We start from the raw sequence: 13,717 nt of genomic DNA on the forward strand, positions 1-13,717 counted from the left end.
TAATCCATGTGATTTATCATTACTTTCTTTAACTAGAGTGTATGTTTTATTATGAATACTTGACTGCTACATGCTTTTACTGGTTACTGCCATGAGGGAAATCGCATTGCTGATATTGCTGATAATATAGAGTCACTCCATGAAGTGAAAAATATTGTGCACAAATGTTTGACAGAGCAGTTTGAAGAAATGCCAAATAATAAAGTGAAAAAGAAGGGTAATCAGAAACGTAGGCAAAACGACCACCTGAGTATGGAATATGAATAGCACCAGTTCAGAGCAGTCCAAGCTCATTCTGACCTTAGCCTACTGATATCTATAACTTCAGGTTGTTTAAAAGGGCGAAGGTTTATAAGCAAATGATCAACACCACTACAAGAACACATTTGACAGAAGAGGATGGCATTTTTATTAACATTGAAAAAAATTATTGAGACATTTGAATGCAGATAGTTTGTAAGTATATACTGGATCATTTCTAGGCATTTATTGGATCATCCTCTTGTTGTCTATGTATAGCCTAGTTTTTAAATGTTTATTATTATATTAATATGGTTCATTTGATATTTTTCCTTGCAATGGGAAAATTTTGCCTCCATGGTATTCTAGTAGTTGCTTCATATTCTTGAGCCCACCAGTACTTATAATCACTATTTCATGCTCCTCTTCAAGTAGACCCTTCCATTTCTGCCATTCCTCTTAGTTTCAATTTATTTGTGCTTTCTTCATGCTCCAAGCATTTAGTCTTGTAATATTGACATCAGATGTGCCATTATTGAAAGCATATAGTTGTGCTTTATCATTGATCGCCAATGTTGGGTAAACTCTGGCTGTGATACAAGCCCTTCCCTCTCCTCCAAAACTCTCTACCACAGAATGATCAATCTGTGGAAGGGAAAAACTCATGCATTAGAAAAATTATAGATCATTTGAACAAAAGAAAAGAAAAAAATGACTTTTAACATACACTTCTTTTTATTATCATCCCCATCAATACTATTAAATATACATATCTACAAATCATATCATGTCTACAGAATGTTTGTATTCAAGTATATAAAATTATGCTTATATGCACTTGCTAAAACTTAAAGAGATCCATTTGAATGCAACCTCTGCAAGTATTAGTCGCTTCATCAGCTGAAACTTACCAGTGTTCTCAATGAAAGCTTTTCATGAAGAGGTTCCACGTCAACAAAAGCTCCATAAGTGGCCAAATCATTGTTTTTATTTAAGGAAGACCTGTTTTCATACATGCATTTGTATGAGTTTAGAGACAAAATTGATTTGATAGAAATAAATAGAGGTCACAAACAAATTAACCTGCTCTGATCACTGCATAAGAGCACCGAATTTTTATTTTGGTATTTGAATATTCTGAAGAAAACTGATGTGAACTCTTGCAATCCTTCTGAAGCAAAAACTAGCAGACCAAACGGACCCAGTTCACTTTTAATGGATGAACCCTTTTGACTACAGAGAATTTTGGGGTCTGTCCAATTGTCCAATACTTCAGCCTCTATCAAATTACTCACTTCAAATGAAATTTCAACATCAGCCTGCAAAAGACAAATGATCACTCTAATTTAGAAACAAGCCTTAACTGCTAACTTGGTTCCCAAGCATTTTAATTGTGGGATTTTAGTCTTTTCATTTCAACTGTGACAATTGATTTTTGTAGGTATGTTTTTCTTATTCTGATATTGTAGATTAGATTTTTTTAGATTTCACTATGATTTTAGTCTCTTTGTCATTTAAAATCTATGGATCACACTGATTTATTATGTCTGAGAGACTAAAATTACATAATTAATCTGATTAGTACAAATCAGATATTGAAATATGATAATAGAAAATTATTAAGATACTTAATCTACACAATTGAAACTTGAAAAAACTAAAATTGCACTTCTAATATCAAGATGGTTGATTGAATTCTAATGTGTAACATGAACTTACTTTAAAAATAAGTATTCCTATATTTAATATTTAAAGACTATTATAAACATCTTTTCCATAATTAAAATTTATGCAGGTTCCACTACTTTGAAAAAAAGACAGTAAATAAAATTATATTGCTATAAAACCATACTGCAACCCTTGTTATGTTTATACTGTAGAAGGTGAAATCTACCTGTGTTGCTGTAACACCATTAATTTGAAGCAATTGGCCTCCTTTTAGCACTTGGGGGGGCAAGTTCACTGGGTTTGTACGCAGCTCTTCAATTTCCACCACAGGCCATTGTACCAACTGTTTACCAGAGTCATGCACCCACATAGCCCTTGGAATTCCCTACAAATATATATATGTGGATCTTGGTCATGTTATTTATAACTAACCATACTCCATCAATCACAAAACCATGGCTAAAAACCAAATCTAATTATTTGAGCCAAGATTCAAAATGTTTTGATTTGGTCAAGTCTTATATTGATTTTAGAAAGAATACAATGAACAAACCAATAATGACAATATTGAAATGAACTTACAATGATTCCAGACCATCCTTTCTTGATATCATCTGCCTCAATGGAGGATTCATCCACCCACCCAAACAAAACCCTTCTCTTCTTTCCATCATCAAAGAAAGATTTTGAGGCATAGTATTTTCCATAATCATATCTTGAAACAAATTCATCAAACCCTTTATCAGGGAGAAACACATCCTTGGCAGCATTGTAACTCCCAATCATATAGTAATCCTGACTTTTCATGCTAGCCTTGAGCACATGCCTAACATGATCACCATTCACAGATGTGTCAACACCCAATTGGCCATTCTTCAAAACTGGAAAAAAATCTGGGCACTCCCACATTCCACTGTCTTTGGTTGAATATAAAGGGTGTTTTGCTTGAACCCAATTAACAAAGTCTTTGCTCCTAAACAAAAGTGCCATTCCCCTAGTTCTTCTTTTGCTTCCAACAAGTACTCTCCAGTGTCCATCTTGGCCTAGCCAAGCAGTGGTGGGGTCCCTAAAATCTGACTCTATATTGTTATCACTAGTTGCTGCCATTAGAGGGTTTTGGGGGAACTTAACCCATTCTTTAAGAAAAGGGTCAGACAAATTTTTGGGCTTAGCCAAGTTTTGAACTTGGTGACCCATGGAGTCAATTCCTGTGTACAAAATGGCTGGTTTGTTCCCAGGAAGCAGTGTAGTTGATCCTGACCAACATCCTTTTATATCAGACGGCTGAGATGGGAAGATGGCAGGATCTAGTGTGGTCCAGTTCACAAGATCCTTTGACACTGAATGTCCCCACACAATATTTCCCGAAACTGCAGCTTGTGGATTGTATTGATAGAACAGATGATAAAGCCCTCCATATCTCATTGGTCCTGCCAAAAATCCCAAGACAAATTTTTATTTTCCAACCCAAAATAATAAGAGTTTGATTGTTCTTTCATATAAAATAAAAACAAAAAACAGAAACAGAAAACAACTAAAGACAGTTTAATGTTTTTTTCCACTTTGACTTTTTCACAATATGTTTTTTAAAACACAAACAAACAAATCCAACATCACAAAAGAGGTGCACATGCACTGAAGAGGGAAATTCATAATAAGAGAACTGAACTAACCATTGGGATCTGCAAGTCCAAATACACCAAAGTGTCCATTTGAGGATAACATGTCAATTCACAAAAACAAGAAGCAAAAACAGAAACTGTATATTAGAGACATAAAAGATTTGCACAATAAAGAATGTGAAAAGAATAGGAAGGAATGAATAAAGGAAAGATGTTAGAATTACCATTTATCCAATTCTTGGGAGGTTGGAAGTGATAAGCAGTTCTGTAAGGTTGATCATTGGAATCAGAAGATAGAGTCTGAAGATTTCTGCTAAAATGATGAGTAGCTACACTGCCATAAATGACAGAAAAGAGAGTTAACAGCCAAATAGTAGGCATTGTCATCATGGTTGCTATGTGGTGATGTTGTGTTGTGAAGGAAAACAGTTGTGCTCTGCTATCTATTTATACATGCAACATTGTTGTGTTGTGGAAATTTGTGAATGGTTCAAAGCACATAGATCAAGGAAAATGTTAATCTTTCACTCCAAAATTTGGATGCAAAGAGTAGGAAAAAGAAAGGAAGGTAAGAAGAAGAATATGAAGTCACTTTGGACCATTTTGTTAGAATTTTCAAGTCAATAGTCGTATGCCTGTTCGCTTGGACCATTTCTTCAAAGTACATTATGAGTAATGAAACCAAAATACAAATAAAAATCCAAGTGTTAGATAAGAAAGTTTTAAGTGAAAATTAGTTTATAATCTCTTGTGAAATTAGTGTTATGATCTCTTGTGTGGATTTACTTTTAACTAATTAATGTTAAATATTTTCCTTATCATCTCTTCCAATGATCAACAAACACTTGTTATAGTATAAAATAAATTACATTTTAAATTAATTTTAATTTATAGTTTTGGCACTTGTTCGAATTTAAGTCCGTTCAGATAATATCATTACGATTAATCATTAATCACTCTATCTGAATTATTGTTTATTTTGAAACTTGTAGTTGAATTCTGTCTGAGAATACTGAGATAAGATAATAATAAGATGCATCTTATTAAGAATTTTATTTTTTTTAATGGCAATAAAAATGACTTAGTATTGCATTGGAAATTAAATTTTTGCTACATAAAACTTCTACCCATTACTTGGTAAAAGATGTACAGTTGGCCATTATTGACAGAAATAAATGATTTGAGAAAAATATTGGACAAAAGCAGATATTGCATTAATGTTGCTAAGAAGAGGTCTTATTAGCATTTCTCCTTGCAATAAATAACAAGAGATGATGAAACCATTTTACAGATGTTTGGATACAAAATTAAAATTATTTTTCAGACTTTATATTTTTAATAAAAAAAACTTAATTTTGTATCTAAATATATTCCGCGTTAATTGGGATATTCACCAATTATTTTTAGTAACAATATATATATCTAAAAAAATACTTTTAATTTTGAATTTAAATCACTTTTGACAAGTTACATTGACCCATCTCGTTAGAGAGAATAGACTAATCAACTAATCCACAAAATTTAAACATTTTTTTTAATTTTATTATTTTTTATAAAAAAAATGATATTTTCTATAACCATACTTATTTGAGCTTTTATATTTAAACAGGTTAATTAATAATTAAAAACAAAAAAAAATTACATCTTAAACTATTATATAACACTCATTAATTAAACTTAATATATATTCATGATTCAAATATCTTACACTCATCAAACAACGAAACATGAAAATAATTTTTTTTTTAAAAACATAAATAGACTTTGGAGTCAACATATGAGCATATATGATGAATTTTAAAAAAAAAACATAAATAAACGTTGGAGTCAACACATGTGATCTAAAGGGGTTAAGAATTGGTTAAGATAAATTGGTATCTTAATATTTCTTAGTTATATTTTTTTTTATTTTTTTTGGAAAGTTGATATGAGATAGTATCACTAATGTATTATCACTTTTGAGTTCAAAATTCATCACGATTTTATTCTTAAAAAATGTTCCTAAAAGATTAAGAAATAAAATATATATAAATTGTATTAGACCTCCTAAAGTGTAATATATCTTATCTCTTTTAGACTTTTCCTTTATAACCATCAATCGGTTATAACTTTCACTCTGTATTTTCTCCTTTACCCATTTGCCTTCTTCTTCTTTACATTAATGAATGTGACTATGTTATACGTACCGAAATAAGACTCACTTGAATTCTTACCATTATGACGAAATTTGAAATTATAAGTATAAAAAATAATGGAGGTTTAAGTCATCGAAAATTATTATCAAAAGTTAAATTGTCATTTCTTCTTTCTTTGATTAATTTGTAAGATAATTATGTGATCACAATTAACTATATAATAAAGTAAGAATGAAGGCAAAAGAAATATTTTGAAATAGTAAAATGCCAGATTTAATGGCACCATATTTCTTAAATGATGTTTTGAATTTTTCAGCTTATCTCAAATTTAAATAATGATATGCATATTATTGTTATCCTAATGGTGTTTAGAGGCATTAATAAAAGTAAAAATCATGATAATCAAATTTGATCTCTTCCACCCCTTCTGCCTAAAATTTTACTTAATATGAGCTTTCTTCATACTCCAAGCATGCAATCTTGTAATCTTGACCTCTGAAGTACCATTGTTAAAAACATATATTTTTGCTTTATCATTTATTGCTAATGTAGGATAAACTCTTGCAGTGATGCACCCTCTTCCTTCTCCTCCAAAACTCTCTACCACTGAATGATCAATCTGTGTAAGGGACAAAACAACTTCATTAAAAATAACAAAGAACAAAATCTCTCTATCATAATTCTTACTATACCCTAAACTCTAAACCTTAAACTTTAAATTTAACTCAACCTTGAAAAATTGACTTATAAAATGAGATTTGCACTTATTTACATATTATATAATATTTTTATTTTTGATCGATATGAGATTTCTAACTTCGATATAAAAACTGATCAAAATTTGACAATATTCTATTCTCCAATAACCAAATTTTCAATATAAATAATTAAGGAGTCTATTTTAGTAAATAATATTAACACATTCATTTTTAAAAACTATTTATTTTTGTAAAAAAACTATCATAAAACTCGACATCTCAACTAACTTACACTTTACAGGTTTCAACAATCATCTGGCACCATATTAAAAAAAATACAAACAAATATGAAAACTAGTCCAAAATCAATAAAAAAACAACTTAAAAGAAAAATCATAAGTAGGAGAAACTATTTTTAAAATGAGTTTATCTTGGAAAAAATATACTTTTTTGTACATAGATTCTATGTACATGTACATAAAACTATTTTTATTAACTTTTGTATATGGTTATATATGTATATATTGGTTTAATAAAACCATGCACTTGTTAAAACCTAAAAGTTTCATTTGAATAATGCATGCTCTTTGCACATCTTGTGGCTTCATAGATGGAACTTACCAAGGTTCTCAATGACAGCTTCTCCTTAAGAGGATCCACGTCAACAAAAGTTCCATAAGTGGTCAAATCATTGTTCTTGTTCAAGGAAGACCTGAAATGCATGCATTTGTATGATATCAGAAGAGTTTGAAGAGAACTTGAGTTGAAGTTGATGGAAACAATAAGAGGGTAGAAAACAAATTAACCTGCTCTGATCACTGCACAAGAACACCAAATATTTGTGTTGGTATCTGAATATTCTGAAGAAAACTGATGTGAACTCTTGCAATCCCTCTGAAGCAAAAACCAGCAAACCAAAAGGACCCAATCCACTTCTGAGGGATGAACCCTTTCTGCTACATAGGATTTGAGGGTCAATCCAATACTTCAATCTTTCAGCCTTTCTCAATTCACTCACTTCAAATGAAACTTCAACATCAGCCTGCAAAGGACAAATCATAAACTTTGATGTTATGTTTTATTATCATCATTTATTAAGATTCTTTTTATTCATTGAAATTATCTATCAAGATTTATTTTAAACAACTAAGATTATTAAAATAATTTACTGAGAAAGAAATGTTTTTAAAAAGTATAATTAATATATGTTTTAGACAGAATTTGAATATTCAAAGTTAGATTTCATCTTATGAATATTTTATAGATAATATTAAAATAATAATAATAATAATAATAATAATAATATAAGAAGTATTTTTTTCATGTCACTACTAAAAATTATTACACAGAAATCAATTTAAAATATAAAAAATTATTAATTATTATATTAATTAAATATAATATTTTTAGAGATTAACAAAAAATATTAATATCTAAATTATTTTATATTATTAATAAATAATTTTTAAATTAATATTTAATTATTTAATAAGATTTTAACTACTAATTATTTAGAGTTTAAAATTGATAACTAAAACGTAATTAATTAGATATCAATTTTAAAAACTATTACCAATAATGTGATTTACATATCAATAATTTATTTTAACATTTAAAATATTATTTAATTTAATTAATATAATAATTAATTAATTTCTATTTAAATTTCTTGTAGTATGTGTTGTGTTAAACTTATAAGTTAACTTCAAAATGTTCCAAATACAATGTCACAGATATATAATACAGCTACAGATGTACTGTACTATTATTTTTAACCAAGATTCTTTGAAAACAGTTTCAATATTAAAGGTTTTGTGGTCTTCAAAAACATTGCTACCGTAAATGATGGTTGTGTTTAGACATTTGACCCTAGTTTTCCTCAATACTAAAGTTTTTCATAAAAAAACACACTTCTGCAACCATGATCCTAATCATAAACAATTCAAAACCTTTACTACATTAATAATACTATTGTTACTCGATTCAAACAAGTAAAACTTACCTGTGTTGCTGTGACACCATTAATTTGAAGCAAGTTGCCTCCTTTTAAGTCTTGGGGTGCCAACTTCACTGGTTTTGCTCTTAGCTTTTCAATTTCTTCCACTGGCCACTGCACCAGCTGTTTACCAGACTTATGCAGCCAAATAGCCCTTGGAATTGTCTGCAAAACACATGTGCATCATTGACCAAATTGCACCACCACTCTTTCCAACTACTGTTTAAGGTCAACTTCATTTTCTAAAGCAAATAAAGAAAGGACAAAAAAACTGTGGAACCATTGTATGAGTTGGCTCATGTTATTTTAAATCATATCATTAGATCTATGCCATAAACCATGCCCAAAAAAAAATCTAACTATTTGATCCTAGAGTCAACACATTGGTTTGATCAAGTCTTGTGTCTTGATTTAAGAACATGGTGAGAAAACCAATAATAAGAATTTAAGAAAGTGAAATCAACTTACATGGATTCCAGACCATCCCTTCTTGATATCATCAGCAACACTTGATGATTCGTTCACCCACCCAAGCAAAACCCTTCTCTTCTTTCCATCATCAAAGAAGGTTTTTGAGGCATAGTATTTTCCAAAATCATATCTGATAATAAAATCATCAAACACTTTATCTGGGATAAACTTATCTTTGGCAGCATTGTAACTCCCTATCATGTAGTAATCATGTTTTTTGTCATCCAAACTAGCCTTCAGCACGTGCCTAACATGATCACCATTCACAGATGTGTCAACACCCTTTTGGCCATTCTTCAAAACTGGGAAAAAATCAGGGCACTCCCACATTCCACTGCCTAGGGTTGAATGCAAAGGGTGTTTGACTTCATCCCAATCAAGAAAATCTTTGCTCCTATACAAAAGGGCCATTCCCCTAGTTCCTCTTTTGCTTCCTACAAGTACCCTCCAATCTCCATCTTGCCCTAGCCATGCAGTAGTGGGATCCCTAAATGAACTTGAATTGATCTTATTAGCACTTGTTGGTGCCATTTTAGGGTTCTTGGGGGACTTAACCCATTCCCTGAGAAAAGGGTCAGACAAATTTTTGGGCATGGCCAAGTTTTGGACTTGTTGATTCAGTTGGTTAATTCCAGTGTATAAAATGGCTGGTTTGTTACCAGGAAGCACTGTGGCTGATCCTGACCAACAACCTTTTATATCAGACGGCTGAGATGGGAAGATGGCAGGTTCTAGTGGGGTCCAGTTCACAAGATCCTTTGACACTGAATGTGCCCACACAATGTTTCCCCAAACAGCACCTTTAGGATTGTACTGATAGAACAAATGATAAAGTCCTCCAAATCGCAATGGTCCTAAAATTCACCAAGTTTTTTCTTTTTATCAATAATAAATAAATAAAATAAAACATTTCAGATATCACTGAAACTTCCACAGAAAATCTTGAATTAGGTGGATGCAAGATTTCACAAGTAAAGACAATTCTTCATTTTCCATCTCAGAAAAATAAGAGATAGTAAACTACAACACGTATCAACTTGATAATTCTTTAAACTATTTTTGTTGGATTCAAATAACAAGTCTTTCTTAAGCTTCTTTTCTTTATTATTTTATCTAAAAGGAATCACGCCACGACACTTAGTCTCTGTTAACATGTTATTTTCTGAAACATAAAAAAACTAGTACTTTTGACTTCACCTTCAACTTCATGCATCACTGTTATTATAAGAGAAAAAAGCCGACCAAATGGAAGAAACTTCTTCATTAATTACGTGTTCATTTTTTTATTTCTCTCTGGCCCTACTCTATAGATTTAGCTCAATATATTTGCGTTATAGTACTTGGATTTCAAACCATCATGAATTTCCAGAAATTCTTAAATAACTATATGTATTGTTTAGATGGATATGAGAATAGGTTGATGATATATTACAACAAGGATTGAAGGAAACTATGTACAAGAATATGAAAAATAAGCAGTGAGGGAAGAGATTCACAAGAGGACTGAAAACTGAACTAACCATTGGGATCTGCAAGTCCAAACACACCCACATGTCCATATCAGGATAGCATGTCAAATGGCAAAAACAAGAAGAAACTGTGTATCAGAGGCATGAAATATATTTGCACAAGAAATAAGAAAATGAAAAGAATAGAAAGAAAGGAATAAAGGGTAAAAGAGAAACTTTGTAGTTGAAGGAAAGATGTTAGAAATACCATTTATCCAATTCTTGGGAGGTTGGAAGTGATAAGCAGTTCTGTAAGGTTGATCATAAGAATGATGAGAAGATGAAGTGTGAGGATGAGCAGATGGAGTGGCACAAAGGGCAGAAAAGAGAGTGAACAGAGAAATGGTAGAGATGAACATAGTCATGGTTGTTATGTGATAATGCTGTGGCTGATCTCAACTATTTATATAGATTATACAGATAGCTGTGGTTGAATTTTGTGAATGAATAAAAAAGTGTAAATTACTGAGAGATTTGTTATGCATATAAAAAGGAAGAAAATGGTTGAGTGAAACTGAAACATGACAGAGAAGCAATCAGCAGAGTAAGTAATTTAGTATTTAACATGTTTAGTGTCAGAATACTGAAGTCAACATAACTATGGAAGATCATCACCTCCATTTTTTTAAGCATACAGAGAAAAAAAAAAATAAAGTGAATTAGAATAAAAGGAAAAGTTACAATTCCTGAGTGAAAATTAAAATATACATATATATATATATAAAGAAAGTAAGGCGATTTTTAATAAAGTAATATATTAATTAATCTTTAAATAATTGTATTAATTAATAAATATACAAAGAGTAAAGTAAAATGGTTATGAATTAATCATGAAATAGAATCTAATTTGTAGAGACAAAAAATAATTAATTACTACTAAATTAGAGACTATTTTACACATAATTTATAACTTATTACACATGTATTATGGTATGAGATGATTTACCTAATTTATTTACATAAAAAAAAATTAATAAAAAATATTTAAAATTTATATTTAAAAAATTATTTTTCATTAATTTAAAAAATATAGATTTCTTACGTCGCGATCAATCAAATCAACCCACATTATCATCCTTCTAACATATTAAATCATAGATAATTTTTTTTTTCATTGAAGAAAGATTAAACAATATTTTTTAAAGAGCAAGTGGATTATATTATATTTATTCTTGTGAACTAATTTTTCACAACATGTACAAAAAAATTGTGGTGAAATGGAGTTCTTATCTATAATATGCTATCACTAGGTTTCTCGTGACTTCAGCTCCCAAAAGTTCAAAAAGTTTTAATTTCGTCACTTTATTTTTCCAAGTTTGTTCATTGTTTCTAGATTTTTATTTGATTCATTTATTTTAAAGTTTTTATATATGTTGCTATTTGAAAGTGCTCCAATGTGTTTACCTCAAGAATTCGAGTTTCCTTTCGTGTTTTTGTCACACATTTCAGATTTATGTAAGTTAAAATTTATTGTCAAAAAAATGAATAATGATACAAGAGTTATATATGTTAACTTTCTAGAGTTTTTTATTTAGAAATAAAAAATACTTTTCAAATTCTTCATCTACCTTTTAATTCATGGTTTTGGTCATTGTAGATTCATAATTTTTTTCCATAGTGTATCACATCATATTAATTTGCAGAAAATTACCATATCAATTCTAACATGTACCCTATGTTTTTTTAATTTTCTAAAATTATTCTTATTTTGAATTTGAAAATCTGAAATAGTAAATATAATTTAAAATAAAATAAAAAATACATTCCAGAAAAAAAATTAAGAACACAAAATTAAAATTACATTCTAGATAAAAAAAATTCTGGGATTCATAAATGTGTTCCGACAATTTAAAATTTGGAATATTTGTGTATAAAAATTCCATAAATAATTTTTATTTACTGTAATTTTCGTTATTTATGAGAAGTATTTTTGTCATTTTCAATATCAGATTGGGCATATTGAAAATGATATGGTACAGGCAAAATCTGCCTAAATTGCAAATGGCTGCTTCTTCCTGCAACTCCATACCTGTGCCATCTCTATAAATTTTTCTTATTCTAAAAATACCTTTTTCAATATTCCAGATTACATAATCCATAAGTCTTTTTTTAGATTCAAAATTAGCTTCCAGATTATGTAATCCGGCAGTCTTTTGTGATTAGCTTCCGGATTACATAATTCGGAAGTCTATTCTATACATAAGATTAACTTCCGGATTATGTAATCTGGAAATCTTTTTTTCATATGTGTTATTAGCTTCCGGATTACATAATCCATAAGTCTTTTCTAAATATGAAATTGACTTCCGAATTATGTAATCTATAATTTATCCGGATTACATAATCCATAGACTTATTATTTCAAATCCAAGGGGGTGTAAAAAAAGGATAAAATGATATTTTCATATTTAGTATGGGGGTGGCACAAGAAGGTATGGAGGTGTAGGAAGAAAGAGTCTTTGCAAATTATTTTATCAAATTGAACTGGTAGCCCAGCCCACTCACCGTTTTAAAATCTAAGAATTGGGCTTGATTTAACTTTCAAGGTCCAAATACGGAATAACGCAATTATATATTGGCAATTACTTTTTGCACTCAATAAATTGCTTTCTGCACTCAATGAACTTTTTAAAATCTCATTATGCCCTTGTCTTTGTTAAACACTTTGGATATAAACATCCGTAAGCAATTAACATTTGCAGTTGAAGCTCCCGGACGCCTATGTCCGTAGTTGAGAAATGCGTTATGGATATCATTATCCGGAATTGGGTTTTGTATTCCGGATATACATATCCAGAATTGGGTTTTGAATTTTGGATGTACATATCCGGAATAGTTAATTGTGTTCTGGATGTGGGCATGCAGAAGTATACTTTTTTACTTATGGATTTCTATATCTGGAAGCTAAGTGATATTTTTTTCCAACATTCTCAATGGATACAGCTGCCTCAGAGAAGAAATGTGAACGGAAGAATGGCAAGAAGACACTGCCCGCTGCATTCAGTGTGAAAATGAAGGTGACAGTGACGACTACTGCACGAGCATGAAGGTGACAATAGTCGTGGCAGCTGCTGCGCAAAAACGAAGCGGTGTTGTAATTAAGTGCAGATATTTCCTTTAACCTAATTTTAATTTCATTAAAGACATTTTCGTATTTCCATAAATTGTATTTTTACAAACATGATTTCTTTATACATGTCATTGAAATTTTCACTTGTTGGTTTATGAAAAAATTATTTTTAAATTATGTAATATTCTGCATGAATTTTTTTTAATTACTCAATCTAAAAAAAAGAATTGAATTATATAATACGTTAAATTGCACAATTTAAAAATAATCTTTTATATGAAAAAATAATTATGAACTACACAATTTAAA

General features: G+C 30.1%; 2 protein-coding genes across 2 annotated transcripts; both read right to left on the bottom strand.

The window, feature by feature from the left end:
• Nucleotides 1–385: 385 nt before the first annotated feature.
• On the bottom strand, nt 386–3,994 carry LOC137819013 (beta-fructofuranosidase, cell wall isozyme). Its single transcript, XM_068622708.2, has 7 exons — nt 3,755–3,994; nt 3,582–3,590; nt 2,491–3,338; nt 2,135–2,293; nt 1,324–1,559; nt 1,152–1,242; nt 386–885 (listed from the first exon to the last, which is right to left on the bottom strand). The coding sequence occupies exons 1-7, from the start codon at nt 3,918–3,920 to the stop codon at nt 706–708; spliced, it is 1,689 nt and encodes a 562-aa protein (XP_068478809.2). The 5' UTR covers nt 3,921–3,994; the 3' UTR covers nt 386–705.
• A 1,925-nt stretch (nt 3,995–5,919) lies between these two features.
• On the bottom strand, nt 5,920–10,726 carry LOC137819015 (beta-fructofuranosidase, cell wall isozyme). Its single transcript, XM_068622711.2, has 7 exons — nt 10,547–10,726; nt 10,351–10,359; nt 8,828–9,684; nt 8,366–8,524; nt 7,170–7,405; nt 6,985–7,075; nt 5,920–6,284 (listed from the first exon to the last, which is right to left on the bottom strand). Exons 1-7 carry the CDS (start codon nt 10,701–10,703, stop codon nt 6,105–6,107), a joined length of 1,689 nt encoding a protein of 562 aa, XP_068478812.1. The 5' UTR covers nt 10,704–10,726; the 3' UTR covers nt 5,920–6,104.
• Between the last annotated feature and the right edge of the window lie 2,991 nt (nt 10,727–13,717).

The sequence above is a fragment of the Phaseolus vulgaris genome, chromosome 10 (assembly GCF_051622355.1).
Source record: "Phaseolus vulgaris cultivar YP4 chromosome 10, ASM5162235v1, whole genome shotgun sequence".
NCBI lineage: Eukaryota > Viridiplantae > Streptophyta > Magnoliopsida > Fabales > Fabaceae > Phaseolus > Phaseolus vulgaris.